Source organism: Amyelois transitella, chromosome 19 (genome assembly GCF_032362555.1).
Source record: "Amyelois transitella isolate CPQ chromosome 19, ilAmyTran1.1, whole genome shotgun sequence".
In the NCBI taxonomy this organism is placed as follows: domain Eukaryota; kingdom Metazoa; phylum Arthropoda; class Insecta; order Lepidoptera; family Pyralidae; genus Amyelois; species Amyelois transitella.
The window spans coordinates 1,460,755-1,476,537 of NC_083522.1; the positions used below are offsets into that span (position 1 = coordinate 1,460,755).

General features: G+C 37.2%; 1 protein-coding gene across 1 annotated transcript; it reads left to right on the forward strand.

Annotated features, from left to right (window-relative positions):
• Positions 1-202: 202 nt before the first annotated feature.
• LOC106139354 (uncharacterized) lies at positions 203-13,676 on the forward strand. The gene is made up of 11 exons (XM_060949686.1): positions 203-347; positions 441-726; positions 2,282-2,510; positions 5,733-5,884; positions 6,350-6,426; positions 7,011-7,123; positions 7,697-7,953; positions 8,324-8,414; positions 9,443-9,604; positions 10,589-10,828; positions 11,460-13,676. Exons 1-11 carry the CDS (start codon positions 285-287, stop codon positions 11,659-11,661), a joined length of 1,872 nt encoding a protein of 623 aa, XP_060805669.1. The 5' UTR covers positions 203-284; the 3' UTR covers positions 11,662-13,676.
• Positions 13,677-15,783: the final 2,107 nt, after the last annotated feature.

The following is a 15,783-nucleotide window of genomic DNA, read 5'->3' on the forward strand; positions in this document are numbered from 1 at the left end:
ATGAACCTATCTTTCTACTTAATACTTCCAGGAACATACCTTCTTTTCTTTTGCCAGAGCTATGATTTCACATAAGATGTGCCGATACCGATTAAAAGTGCAAAAGATGTTGTGCATAGTAGTACCTATGTCGATTTTAAACTGTCAAGGGCTTCCCTATTGTTGTTTGTCTATGGATTTTTTAGTAAACAAAATTCAATTTATTTTGTTGCACCTGCTACATGTGCTTTTTATTAGAATAATAATTTAGAAGCATGCCGTCATTGTGAAAATTCAATATAATAATGTCGGGTTACTTGGAAGTTAAGTACCCATTCAAGGCGAATCTAGGATTGAATCCTTTCAAGGTAAGCAGTTATTCTTGTTGATTGTTTTGGTTTAACGACTCCAAACTCAGTATTTTTCATATGACACCGTTTTGTTTTGTTTATTTTTAACAGTCATGGAAGCGACAATGGTGTATTTTACGTCCAAGCCCGACGTGTTTGGGGGGAGGATCGTTGGCTGTGTATTGCAGCGAGGCTGGCGCTCCAGCGGGCACTGTGGAGTTGCCGTCGGGTTGCGTAGTACGTCGTGCGAAGTCTCGCACACGTCCGCACGCATTCGCCGTGTTCTCTATCGACGACTCACGCAAACCGCGCATACTACTCGCTGCTCAGTCCCTACATGACGCTAACATATGGATGGAAAAGATCAGAAATCTTCTGAACAACACAAAATTTTTGGGTAAGTACATACAGCTACCCACATTAATTCACCATTCCCACTAATGGTTCAAAGGTTTCTATTGTGCCCAATGGGTCAACAGAGATCAATAACTATTGGATAATTGACTCATTTCATTCAATGTCCTAATGCAACTACCTCATATTGTGATCTGTTTTTTGTTGATATTTTATGGTAAATATTTACATAAAGTAGTAGGTGTTTTCATTTTGGTATTAAGAGTTAGATTTAGATAAGACTGGTTTATTTTTTACATATTAAATACGTAAGAAATAAACCTAAAATTTTAAAAAAATTATGAAGAAATCTCATTATAAAAGTTATTCTCTAACATTTGATAAAATTGAATAAGATAACCAAGAATAACATAAATATTGGTAATAATCTATATTACTTAAAAAACGATGTATCTTTCAAGATTGTTCATCTTTATTTCAGTACCTTAACAAATGGATTATAGCGGAATGCAAAAGTTACAAAAACCTTTCTTCTAAAAGTAATGTAATAAAATTTTAAAACCAATTACCATATAGCACACCATACATGGCGGTTTGGAAGACAATGCCCTATTTATTAGTCCATGGCATCAATGTGCAACGCTGACGTCCTCACATTCAATGCAAATAGGAATAATTTGTAATAGCTGTGCTACGCATGACCAGGCAGCGTGGACTCATTGCTATTTGTGCCAGCACGAATGATATAACATTTGAAATACTGAACTAAATACTTTGAATTAATTTCAAGACTGTTGGCTCTGTCTACCCTATGAGTGATAAAGATGTGATAATATGCACTTTGTTTATTTGTTAACAAAAAAAATATATAACAAATAAACTCAAACTACTGGTTTGATTTTGATGATAATTGAAGAGCAATAGACAAAACCTTTACTTTTTCTTAATTCGATATACAATATCAATTTGAGTTTCAATCAGTAATCAAGAATAAAACCCATGACTCAATATCCATGATTATATAATAATAATTAAACATTTTTTTATTTTAATTTATGTTATTTTTGGTTATATATACAATATTCTTAGGATGATTAGATAGGTATAGAGATTAACTTTTATATAACCTTATAAATGGTACCTAAATAATTTAAGTTTATCGGGAAGCTATCAGTGTTTGCATTCTATGTTTTACGTTTCATCTCCATGCATAGGTACTAATTGTTTCATCGGCTGATTGTTCATGTCAGGGAGAACTTTTCTTATTCCATCTTTTCACAAAGATAAAGAATGATACATAGATTATATATTTAAGTAACTAAAATTAGTTGCCATACAGCTGAATGTGGCCATTCAGTCTTTTTAAGAATGTTGGCTTTGTCTACCCCGCAAGGGATATAGACGTGACTATATGTATGTATGTAAAGTAAGTTCTGCAGGTGTTATAGTATTATCCTGCGATTTAAACTTTATATATATATCTAAATATTTTTCTTTACATGTTAACCATTTTCTGTTATGTTGAAACTATGGTTTCTATCTAAGAAATGGTTTACTTAAAGTTCTCTCCATCACGCTTCCTCATCTCATATTTTCAGACTCAGAGAATTCACAAAAAGATACCTACTCTGTGACTATAATCACAACGGACTTGTCCCGTAAATGCTGTCTGAGTACTGATAGCAACTTAACACTGTCACCCACGGGGCTTCTGGTCTCGCGAGGCCCTAAGCTGGGCACAGTGGTGGCCTGGAGACATATCAGTGATGTGCTACTGGTCAGTGAGAACGCTGGCAAGAATCGAACCTGTGTCCTCACAGTGGATAGGTTGGTTATTTTAAATGTGTTTATTTGCGCTGTAAATGATTTAATAATGGAACTTGTCACATTTAAGTCTGCCTAACCTTATTAACCCAAAGGAGAGGATAAGGAATTCTTTTTTTTTTACATTGTTTTTATTAGATATTGTACAGATAATTACTTACACATTGTAGCTTAGTCGACATGGACATTGTACATACTTTTATTTCATTCAGCCTTAATAAAACTTGATAAATTTCTATTTAAAAATGTTATAAATTTAAAAGAAAGTTTTTATTCAGTTTGAACTCTCAAATGTTATAGTATTTGTTTTATAGTGCCAGAAAACTAAATCAAATTTTTATATGGATAATTTGAGTACAACAAGGTTTTAAACTTATATGTATAACAGATCTTCATATTAACCCTTTAGGATATTACTTAAAAAATATGAGGAACTACACGAGATGATTCACTGTAGTATGGTCCCTAGTCAAGGACAGCAAATTTAAATGTGACATGAAGTAGTTAGTCTAACGGTTTTGGAGGTTTTAATTTAATTTTGAATGACACTGTTGCGGACAAGCAATATGCTTTTATTTTTGGTGCTAATATATTTAATTTCTCAAAGGTATGGCCCGAGTAAACTTTGGCTTGAAAAGGAAAAAGATTTATCTAACAGGCAGCTATTTTCTCTTCAAATCGGGTTTTCTGAGCTGGGTCCAACGCAAACCTAGGCTTTTGAGATCAGTTAAGATTGGACCCTAAATATGTATCTATATAAAAACAATATTATCATCATTTCGTGTGCCGATTCAAGAAGTCCCTTCTTCAACAAAGTTGGGAAAAATTAAATGCTAACATATTATGCAATAAATAATTCTTAGAACAAGATTAAAATGCAGTACATTCAGTCAGAAAAGTATCGGGAATGGATTATTTATTTATGGTTCCAAATTCAAATTTTTGTTTTTTTTGTTGTTGTTAGATTGGCACAACTGTTTTCCATTTTGGCGCGGAGTTTGAGTTGCATCTGTTGTTAACATTAAATACAGTGCTATTTTTAGTTATATCATATCTAGTGTGTATTGCTAATTTCATAATGGATAAAAACATCGAACAAAGAGTTTGTCTTAAATTTTGCATTGCCAATGGAATATCGTGTTCGGAGTCACTGAAAATGTTACAGAAGGCTTACGGTGAATCGACTTTATCAAAAACTCGTGCTTATGAGTGGTACAAAGCGTTCAAAAGCGGTCGAGATGTGATGGAAGGTTTGCCTCGCTCTGGTAGGCCATCAACGTCTGCAACTGAAGTTAACATCGCAAAAGTGAAGGACTGAAAATCCTCATTCAACTTTGAGAGAGATAGCCACCGAACTTTCTGTATCTCACGAGTCGATCCGTACCATTTTAACTAATAATTTGGGTATGAAACATGTTGCCGCTCGGCTAGTCCCAAAAGACCTGAATTTTTTTCAAAAACTCAATCGCATGAGAGTCGCTGAGGACATGCTAGAACGAGTCAATTCCGACCCAACATTCATGAAACGCATTGTTACTGGTGACGAGACGTGGGTTTACGAGTTTGACATGCAAACTAGTCAACAAGCTTCGGAGTGGCGCCTTCCAACTGAACCGAAACCGAAAAAACCACGCCAAAGTCGTTCAAAAGTCAAAGTCATGTTGACTGTTTTCTTTGACTATCGCGGTGTTGTGCACTCGGAATTCTTGCCGGAAGGTCAAACGGTAAATAAGGAATATTATTTGAGTGTTATGCGGCGTTTAAGAGAGCAAATCCGACGAAAAAGGCCAGATTTGTGGAAAGAAAATTGTTGGATTTTGCACCATGATAATGCACCTTCGCACAAGGCCATCATTGTGAACGAATTTTTAACCAAACACTCAACAAATACCATCGAGCAACCACCATATTCACCAGATATGGCTCCAGCCGACTTTTTTCTTTTTCCTAAACTCAAATTACCACTTCGTGGCACCCGTTTTCAATCGGTAGACGACATAAAAGAGAATTCGCGGCGAGAACTGACCTCAATTCCGGAAACAGCGTTTAAAAAATGTTTTGAAGATTGGATTATTCGTTGGCGTAAGTGTATCGTTTCTAAAGGAGCATATTTTGAAGGTGATAAAATAAATTTGGATGAATAACAAACAGTTTGTGTATTATTGATCTTTTCCTGCTACTTTCTTGACAGAGTAGTATTTCAAACACGGCATCGATTCATAACATTACTCATTGATACACAAATATTTGTTTCCCAAGAATACGTTTTATTTTTAAACATATTGAATAGGGAAAATTACCGTTATAATGTTACGTAGGGAAAACCACATTCGTCTCACATGTGTATGTTTGTTTATGTTCTGCTAATAGTAATTACTGTTGGGAATCCATTATTGGAATTCTCTCCTCAATTAGCATTAGTGCGGTAGAAGCGCCATGAGAGACCACCATAGGTATAGGTAGGTGTTACAATTTTATGTTAGTCGATGTGTTGTAATTATATTTGTGCTTGGTGAAGGGATACTAAATATTTTTTTTCTCCATTTTAATGATGTGAAGATTCGTGTATTATCAAATTATGAAATTCTGTTTGAATATTTTAAAAATATGAAGGTTACTAAGTATGTGCTTCTTTCTATTGATATAGTGAAGTATTATAGGTCAAATTAAATAGTAGGAATAAGCACATGTGACGCCAATAAGTGATACCTTTTATGCAATTTTTAAAATAAATCTATTCTATTCTTGTGAGTAAGTAGGTACCTTTATCATATCATTTCCATAACGCATGTTGAATGTGCTTCGCAGCTTATCATTTCATTGTTTTTTGCCATAAATGCCATGTATTTTCTAGTAATGTCGCAAATTAAAACTATTGCTTGTATTTATCAAATTGTAGGCTCTGTCTACCCCGCAAGGGATATAGCCGTGACCATATGTATGTATAGAAATACGACTTATTTCTCTAACATATGTGATATGTATGTATATCAACTTATTATTTGTCAAAAAGGTGATTATGATATTTTTAAAATCATTAGGTATAGTGGACAGCAACATTTTGGATCATGGTAAACGCTGCATGAGATAAACTTGCCCATGCCCTTAGACGCCTTTCACGAAATCCATGGGAAAAAGATGGTTCCTACTCTAAGTGCCAGTAACCACACGACACAAATGTACCAAAGATTTCTATATAATGCTGATATACCTACCTAATTATAGCGAGTTCACGAACGGCCCTGGAGAGCTGAAGCTGTCCAGCCCTCTAGCTGGTGAACTGGCCGCGGCCTTGAAGCAGTTCCTCGCCGAGGGTCGCGGGTCTCAGAGCAAGCTGAGCAGGAGTGAGGGCGACCTCCGCACTCATCCCGACTCCGGTAAACAAATACATATATCACGTGTTTAACCCGTTTTTCAGTGTTAACTGAACGTTGGAGTGGCATGACCTGGACGGACGTACCTTATTTACTTTTATTTATTTATATATATGTACATACGTACATATGGTCACGTCTATATCCCTTGCGGGGTAGACAGAGCAAACAGTCTTGAAAAGACTGAATGGCCACGTTCAGCTATTTGGCTTAATGATAGAATTGAGATTCAATTAGTGACAGGTTGCTAGCCCATCGCCTAAAAAAAGAATCCCAAGTTTGTAAGCCTATCCCTTAGTCGCTTTTTACGACATAAATGGAAAAGTGATGGGGTGGTGGTCTTATTTTCAAAAAGCCAGGAACCACACGTCTTACGAACGCAATATATAAAGCCTAGTAAAATCCAACTAAAAAGCTTGACTATGTATTTTTCTGTAATTAAACAATATTTAACCATTTTTTTTCCAGGTGAGATCCGCCGCACCAGCTGGTACAGTGGGCCTTCAGAAGTGTCTCTGGATGACATCGAGCTAGTCATGTCCAAAGTGAGCTGGATTAGTTTAAAAACGTGTCTTAAAACATTACCTACCACGGGAATGTTTTCTTAAAATCTGTCCAGAACTTAGCATGTACAAACACATTATTTTTTGGTATGCTTATTTTAATTAATTGCCTAAATAATCTATTACATTTGCTTTTAATTTTTTTTTAAATTGACTCTTCAATTTACGACTGCTGAACTTAATGTATAACTTAATTAGAACTTAAAATAAATTAATGCCAGTCAGGTTCAAGTTTTGAACTTACTTCGATTCTAACTCGATCTGTGTGAATTGTCAAAAAGAAAAAAAATCATAAATTTTTCGACCAGGAATCGAAGCGCATCACTTACTACAATTCTAACTCGATCTGTGTGATTTGTCAAAAAAAAATATCATTAACATTTCGACCAGGAATCGAATCGCATCACTTACTACAATTCTAACTCGATGAACTCGATCTGTGTGATTTGTCAAAAAAAAATATCATTAACATTTCGACCAGGAATCGAATCGCATCACTTACTACAATTCTAACTCGATATGTGTGTTTTGTCAAAAAAAAACATTATCATCAACATTTCGACCAGGAATCGAAGCGCATCCCCCCCGGGCCGCTGTCCCGGTGCCCCGGCGCCGGAGCCCTGGACGCGGCGGACGCGGCGCCCCGCTCGGTGCGCTCGCTGGCGGCGCTCGATGACAGGTACCAATTAGCGGCACCCAAATACGCGGCGCGCCGCTGTTAGCCAGATAGCTGAACGTGGCCTATCAGTCTTTTCAAGACTGTTGGCTCTGTCTACCCCGCAAGTGATATAGACGTGTTTATATGTATGTATGTATAAATTAGCGCTGTTTCGCTTTTTATTATAATGCGAAACTTGACAGTGATAGCTTTTCGCGTGATAAATACGGCTTCTCTCTCTCTGTCGACTCTGAACAATTAATAATGTAGAATTTGTATGCGAGCTTCCTTGGTCCATTCTTGGAGTCTAGCTAGGTCTAGTAGCGAAGAAAAAACATCACTATGTTTAGGTTAGCATAATATATTATATGTGTCAGCTACTTCTCTTCCCGGACTTCCCGGGAAAAGCTTATAAACTTAGGATTCTTCTTTTAGACGATGGGCAATTAGCAACCTGTCACTATTTGAATCTCAATTCTATCGTTAAGCCAAACAGCTGAACGTGGCCTCACAGTCTTTTCAAAACTGTTGGCTCTGTCTTCCCCGCAAGAGATATAAACGTGATTCAATGTAAGTATTTATATTTATTTCCAGTATGTGTGACCGTCGCTCCTTAGCGTCCTTGGCATCTGGTATCTATGAAGAAATAGCCGATGTACCCGACGGAAAGACCGAATCTCATCAGACCACTAACACATACGTTCCTAAGCCACCTGCTGTAACAACTTCAGCTGTCGCATCTGTTCCGACCGAATCTGGTCCAATAATGTGCACTCCGACTGAGGATTTGAAACCTTTGGACACTTCCCTCGATGCGCAGTACTGCGCTATGACTAGAGGACTTAGTATAGGTAAGTGGGTTATATTCGTGTTTTACTTTTAAGTTATAAATTTAAAAGGTTTTTTTTATTATGAAACTCATGAATGGAGATGATAATTCCTAATTGGTAATTATATCCCAGAATAACTATATGTTATTCTGGGTCTTCAGCTACCAATATACCAAATTTCATCGTAATCTATTCAGTAGTTTTGTGTGAAAGAGTAACAAACATCCATATTGACATCCTGACATACTCACAAACTTTCGCATTTATAATATTAGTAGGATAGGCGGACTGAATGCTAATAACATTTTCTAACAGTCTACATTTAATTAAAACAAAAGTAATTTGTTTAGCTTAATATTGTTTATTCGTCAATGTATGTCCCCCCCGGCAGCGCCCCCCGCGGAGGAGCCGGCGTACGAGAGCGTGCGCGAGAGCGGCGGGGCGCCGCGCGCGCGCCGCCCGCCGCCGCTGCCGCCGCGCGGGTGAGTGGCGCGGGAATATGTGTGTCACCGGAAAATGACAACTACCGCGAAAAAACTGTTTTTAAAACTTCTTAGGAAATTTGTAAACTTGTGGTTTTGTTATTTGTGAAGGAAGTGTGCAGAGATCGTGGCTAGTGGAAAGATGTATGAAGATGTCTCTGCCTACCCATCCGGGAAAGAGGCGTGATTTTATGTTGTGGTTTTGTTATCTTCTGGCGACATATACATACCCCTCACGCACACACTCTTGTCAATAGTGTGACAGTCGGCCGCTATTATATCATACATGCGTCATAGATTATCTCACGAAATTTGGGTGACTGATAGAAAAAGTTTTCTGTCACTCACCCATGCGGTTAACGCGGCGATTACGATGCTTCACTTTTTATTAAGTCACACTCCGTCCACCTTTTTTTCTACGTCTATCGGGTGCCGTCTTCTGATCTATATGACACTCATATATACATACAATAATCAGGCCTATATCCCTTGTAGGATAGATAGAAAATCAGTTCAAACAATATTAGCTGACTAGTTATATACAGGGTGACTTTTAATTCAACTGCATAAATTTAACTGTTAAGTGTACTCATCTAAAGGATATTTAAAAACGAAAAATATCGGTTCATATTTCAGAAAGTACGAAAAAAAATAAATGTATCAAAATCCACGATCCTAAATACGTCATATCACCCCAGCCGGCGGAAAAGCGACGTTTAAGATTCAGAGGTCAACGACACAATTCATTCAGCTGAGCGATCTCGACAACACTGTATTTTACTTGATCTTGATACTAGAACAATAATTTATTTTTCAGACATTTATTTACATGTTTAGTTTTAATTTCTTTTTGCAGTATTGGTCTTTAATAAAGCGTGTGAGGTAGTTTTTGAGAGTTTTTTAAATGTGAAAATGATGACGTTTAATTTAAATAAAAATAGGCTCAAACGGCTCAGAAGCATGGGTATAGTCTATGTTTAAAAGGATGCAGTTGTTTTAAATGTCACCCTGTATAAAAACACTCGCAGGTCGACAAAGCTGAGCGAGTCGTGGAACTCGTGCATTAACGAATCGTGCGCGGCGGGCGGGCGCGGCGCACGCGCCGGCTCGCTGAGCTCGCTGCAGGCGGCCGCCACGCTGCCCAGGCAGGCCAAGCCCGACAAGGCCAGGCAGACCTTCAGTGTGTTCAGGTATGTCCAGGAAAATCTTGAAAATTTGACATTGTGGCGACATTTCTACGCCACTCGTCGCAACATCCAATCAAATAACAACTGTCAATCGTCGCGAAGAAATTGACGCGCTCAACCAATAGCAGCGAAGAATCTAAATCGCGATTTCAGAGATTTCACGGATTGGAGCTATATATACAACCTCCGACACAATATCGTCTGTCGCGCGGCATCACACCTAGCCTGGCGGAAGATCTTCCCTTTGGTGGCGGTCGAGCCGAATCATCGCTCCCGCTACAACATTATAACTTTTTTGTCTTTGCGTGAATTCCTTTGCAGCGGGAGCTGGAAAATCTACTAACTATTGCTACTTTTTTCTCTTCGTGTAAATTCATTTGTAGCGGAAGCGATGTTTCGGGCTCGGCGGCAAAGGGAAGATCTTTTGCGAGCTGATGTAATGCCTGGGTTACGGGAAGATTGAATTTATGCTCCAATAAGAGATTGAGCGCGTCGCAATCTTCACTGTGATTGGTTGATGGCGTGTGACTATAACTCACCTCTCAGGAGAGCAGCCCTGAGTGCGTCCATCTACATTATCTGTGGAAAATATTCACAAATTTGTATGTCCAATGTTGGACATTTTTGTCCAACATTGGACAAAAAATAGTGTCCTTTATAAAAATGACTTTCTGTTGCCCGCTGCTTCGCCTGCGTGAATTTAGCGCCACCTACAAAAGAATACAGGTTTTTGCGAATCCCACGGGAACTATAATTTTTACCGAGATTTCAAGATTATTAATTACGTATATATGTACATTATTGTACATACATACATACATAAAATCACGCCTCTTTCCCGGAGGGGTAGGCAGAGACTACCTCTTTCCACTTGCCACGATCTCTGCATATATACATACAAAAAAGATTTTGTATTGGTGCCGGGAACCACACGGCACATCATATGTATGTATGTACAAAAAATTACCCTCCCATTTCTCTCAACAGAAAAAGACTGAAAAGCGACTCCCGCCTGCTGATCTCCCCGAAGTCGTCCACCGCCAATGAGAACAAGGACGTCGAGACCAAAAAGAAGCGGTTCGAGTTCACACCCACCAGGGACATGTTCAAGAGCTTCAAAGTGGGCAAGAAGATGAAGGGGCTGAAGATAACTGGCGGTCTAGCCAAAGGAGAAACTAAGAGTTGTGAATTCTTGGACGAGAGCGAACCAGTTGAGACCACTCATAGGTGAGATTTTAGATTTTTCTTGTGCAGTGAGGAATGTCGTGTGGTTCCCGGCATCAAGAGAAAAAAAAATAGGACTACTCTTCTTTCCCATGGATGTCGTAAATGGCGACTAAGGGATACGCTTACAAACTTGGGATTCTTCTTTTAGTCGATGGGCTAGCAATCTGTCACTATTTGTATCTCAATTTCAACATTAAGCCTAACAGCTGTAGGTGGCCTATCAGTGTCTTCAAGATAGCTGACTCCGTCTACCCCGCAAGGGATATACATACATTCATATAATTGCGTCCACATCCCTTATAGGATTATTATAAGGTACTAGCTGTGCCCGCAACTTCGTTCGCGTGGAATAGTTATTTTGGGCATAATTGAAGCCCTCAAGAATGAATAATTTTCCCCGTTTTTTTAACATTTTTCATTATATCTTTGCCCCTTATAGATGCAGTATGATGTTATATGTATAGCCTAAAGCCTTCCTCGATAAATGGTCTATTTAACGCAAAAAGAATTTTTCAATTCGAACCATTAGTTCCTGAGTTTAGCGCGTTCAAACAAACTCTTCAGCTTTATAATATTAGTATAGATATACACACGTATGTATGTACGTACAATACAACCGTCGTCCGAACAGATGCTCTAAATCCGTGGAGTGCCTGGAGGACGACGAGCTGGACACCATAGACTCCTCGCTGGCCGTGACGCTGGAGGCGGCGCTGCTGCCCCACGAGCTGCTGCGGCTGCTGCTGCGGCGCGACGAGGAGTACCTCCCCATGGCGCCCCCCCCCACCGACCACTACATGGTCATGTCGCCGAGGAACGTGGCAGGGGTGTAGAACAATTGGATAGTGATGGATGGATAGGTAGGTGCCGTGAATTTGTTTTGTATTGAGCGTTTGTTTGGTTTGAGCGCGCTGATAATTTTGTAGTTTTGTATGCGGATTGAGATTGAAATGTTTGATGATGATTTAAATAAAAAGAAATGTTTGTGCGTTAAGACTGATATTGAGGAATTTGAAGTTGCGTGCGTTAAATGAGTCGTGTTTTCTACCGGTTGAAAATGTTTTTATGTCAGATGCGATTGGACTGGAATTCAAAATTTGTAATTACATTTGATTTAGTTTGATTAGAAATTATTCTGAAATATTTGATTTTGATTCAAAAATGTTTATTTCATTGGACTCGACTCAAATTCCGTGATGTATGCTACGAAGACGCCGATGACTCAGACACCATACGAATCGGTTTTGGCCGTTAACGTACATAATCATTTCTTATAAGCATACGGGATACCATATCCGGAAGTGCGTCAAACCTTTGTGTTGCATTAACACTTACCCTACGCATTATTTGACACATCAGGGACCATTTCGCGTTAAAAACTATCGCTGTCCCGTTCTTCGTCATAATAAAAAGCGAAACAGCGGTACTTTTTCGCGCGATAAATACAAAGTCAGTTTATTATTTGTTTTGTCAAACAGATGGTATTAAATAGATAAGATTTTCTTTATATACATAAGTCACGTATATTGCAAAAGAACAACTGAATGAAATGAATGTGTTGTTTATGGTCAGTTTGTGAAGTTACCAACAGAAAACTGTTCATGTAGGTAAAACATTTTGTACGGTTTTGAATGTTCTAGCGTTTATGTTTCAAACTGTCACTATTATAAAAATAATACGTCGTTTAACATCAATTCGAGTGGAAAATTCGTTTTTAATCATTCATCTCGCCTAGAACTTAAATGTATTAATTGAATTTTAAAGGATTGAATGCAACAATAGAGATTATACTAAAAGTTTAATTAATAATTTTAGTTTTATACAAGATGAATGTGGTGTTCAATTTCGTTCTAAAATAACATTTAGATGCCAATTATATTTTTTATAGAACATATACACGTTTGACGTTGCAAAAATCGGCCTAAATAAGATTTTTTTGTACAGTTTTTCAATATGACACCATTAATTAAGTGTAGCTTTTAATTATTTGTATGGCCACATAATCTTTAAGATTTCTTTCATAAAAAACAAATATACAACGACGCTACTGTCCTACATTAAAAAAAAAAACTACTAGAAATTTTTGATTATTTTGACAACTACAATATCTGAGCGGAATTACCAAAGACAACGTCATGAAAGAGGTTTACACAAAACTCGCATATAGACATATCAAATAAAATCTAAAATTCTAGATTTAATATTGCATTTTAAGGCGTACTGCATTACGAATTCGGCGTAGCTTAAGAAAAATTGTTGAATAATTCGTACTGGACTGAATCCTATTCAGGGATCAATGATTGACTCGTAGTTATTAGGTATTTAACGTAGAACTTAGATTCTTATTAAACTGTATGCTGGTTTATTGCTTTGTAGCTTTCATTTGATAAAAAATTCTTTGTCGACTTGAGAGTATGCGGTGTTGTGACAGACCGCGTCAGTTTCGTAAGCACAATAGAAATCTGACCTCTGTGAAACTGGAGTTATTTCTAACGAATTATATTCTATAACGTTGACGGGGCACGTGACTTCTTCGCTCACAAAAGAAAAAAGAGACAACTTTGGGTCTTAAAATACCGTATTGAGGTCTGGTTATTGGCAGGAGATCAGATTTCTATACACAATAATGTACTTGCGATACATTAAGATACAATTAATAATGTATTAAAAACTGACGATTTAGTTTTTAAACGTGTTTAAAGTAGTTTGGGTTCAGAGCTTGACATTGTGTCATGAGCTAGTCAAGGAGTTCGTATGTATAATCGAAACGCCAAAGAACGGTTGGAGTTGTATTTAAAAAGATAAAATTAAAATAGGAACCGTCTACGTTCTCTTTAACTATTTAAATTATTTTCGAAAATAATTACGGTATACTAAGGTTTTAGTTCCGATTCTGGTTCCTTATTTGTAAAGACGAGGGACTTAGTATTAAATAACGAATTGATGGCGCCATTTTGAATTTTATTCTTTTTTAGATACAATTACAAGACGTGCGAATGTTTTTTAGGATTTGATGGTTTAAGAGTTAGTGAAAATGTTAGAATATATGCATCAATTGTTCGTGACAGATAACGAATGTGTTCAGGTATAACGAGATATTTTTTGCTATTTAGTATTAACTAAATAGGAAATTAGAGAGAGAATAATTATAAATGTTTTGAAACTTTTTATATTACACGGTCTCATAACATATATTTGTAATGTAACTATGTACTATCGTTGTCTGTCTGTTTGTTAGTTTTGTATATATTTTGATAATGAATCATTCATATTCAAGCAAATCCAATCGGTTTTTGCTAAATAATTTCAATTTTATATGACATGAAGGCAGACACACGAGTTTTCTTATAAATTCTGTAATTTCCTTCGGAAATACGGTATTTAGCCATGTCAAATAGCGCGATCTAAACTATGAGAGTTAGTTTGAAATTGTATGTTAAAAGTGAGACTGACTGCCTAAAATTTTGGTTTGGCATCGACTGTCCCTTTCTATTGAAAGGTCTAACGTAAAAGTTTTACTAGGAACTGGGTTAGGTTCCCCTAGGTGATAGAGGTCAAGCGTGACCTGACTATTTATATTGCCTCCTTACGGAGAACGCAATCGACTGGTTCAAACTTCAGGGGAATGATGGAATGTATTGTATTAGCTCAATATGTTGGTGTAATTAATATAGAAGAACTCCCAATCAGGGAAGACTGAGGGAAAAGACTAGTGAATTTTTGGTAATTTATTGTAGCCACCGCTAAAACTCTGAATGCATTTGCGACACAACACGACGCGACGCGACATGACAAATTTGTACGGTATAAATCGTGATTGTTATCAATATGAAACTGTGAAATAAAAACGCGGCACTGCACCCGATCCGTTGGGCTATAAACTAATGTTGATAATGGAACCATCCCTTATTTTCTCTGGTATCACTTCAGTTAATCTTACATATATACATACATATATGTGCTTTATAAACGCAGCCTTCTTGGTTAGCCCTACAATACTTACCAAGTATCAATATTTTCGGAACACTGTACCAAACTTGCTCCTATTCTGTCTATAACTATATTCTAGCTTAAGTACCTACCTAAAATGTAGTCGATCATGACTAGTACTTGTTTTTGGCTAGCGACCTATTAAAGGCAAAGCACATAAATATATCGTCATTTTCTTTCACGGGTCAATTGTGTCGAAAATACTTAAGAACCACGATCAGATTATACAAGACTGTTTTGTATTTCATCGTCGCAAGCGCATTCAGACGGCCAACTCACCAGTATTATGAGAAAAATGCGGTGTGTAACATATAAAAATTCCTAATATGTAAGCTTATTTAATTTGTATACGGCTTTTGCGCTAATGTGTTGTGATATTAAAGTGATTGTTATAGTAATAGTACGGGCTTAGCTTTTGTTGATTTTGCCGACTTCTATATAACTGTTCGTCGAATAGTTAAAATAGCTGAACCAGTGGCCATTCAGACTTTTCAAGACTGTTGGCTCTGTCTACCCCACGTATGTCGAATAGTTATTTGACACGTGTTTGTGGTGAAATTTGCGTGTCAAATATGGCTGATGTAATGTTTGATTCTGTAGCACAATGATCTAGAAAAAAAATTTCAAGTGAGAAAATCGAATTGAATATAGTGTCGATTTTAATCTTGAGTGTTTGCGCAACAGCGTATTTGCGTTTATTTTAGCGATTTAGCAATAATTGCTTAGCTTATCACATAGTTACTCGGTTATGCATTTATATAATCCGACCAACCTTAGTTTAAGTACTTAACTATTTCCGTCAATTGAGGTATCTCCGTTAGTTTGCGTTTGTCAATTTGTTTACAGTGTTTCTGTAGCCTTTCCAATAATTTTGTTATATTTTTTTTAGTTCTTGTGTTAGTATAATAACATTTTGTTTTTTTTTTTTCATTATATATAAGTACGCTCCTTTGCTGAAGATTGCC

Excerpts from the sequence above, each read along its gene's own strand:
- LOC106139354 (XM_060949686.1), top strand. The coding sequence starts at position 285 with ATGTCGGGTTACTTGGAAGTTAAGTACCCATTCAAGGCGAATCTAGGA. Across the intron at positions 348-440 it reads TAGGATTGAATCCTTTCAAG|TCATGGAAGCGACAATGGTG; the intron begins GTAAGCAGTTAT and ends TATTTTTAACAG. Across the intron at positions 2,511-5,732 it reads TGTGTCCTCACAGTGGATAG|CGAGTTCACGAACGGCCCTG; the intron begins GTTGGTTATTTT and ends ACCTAATTATAG.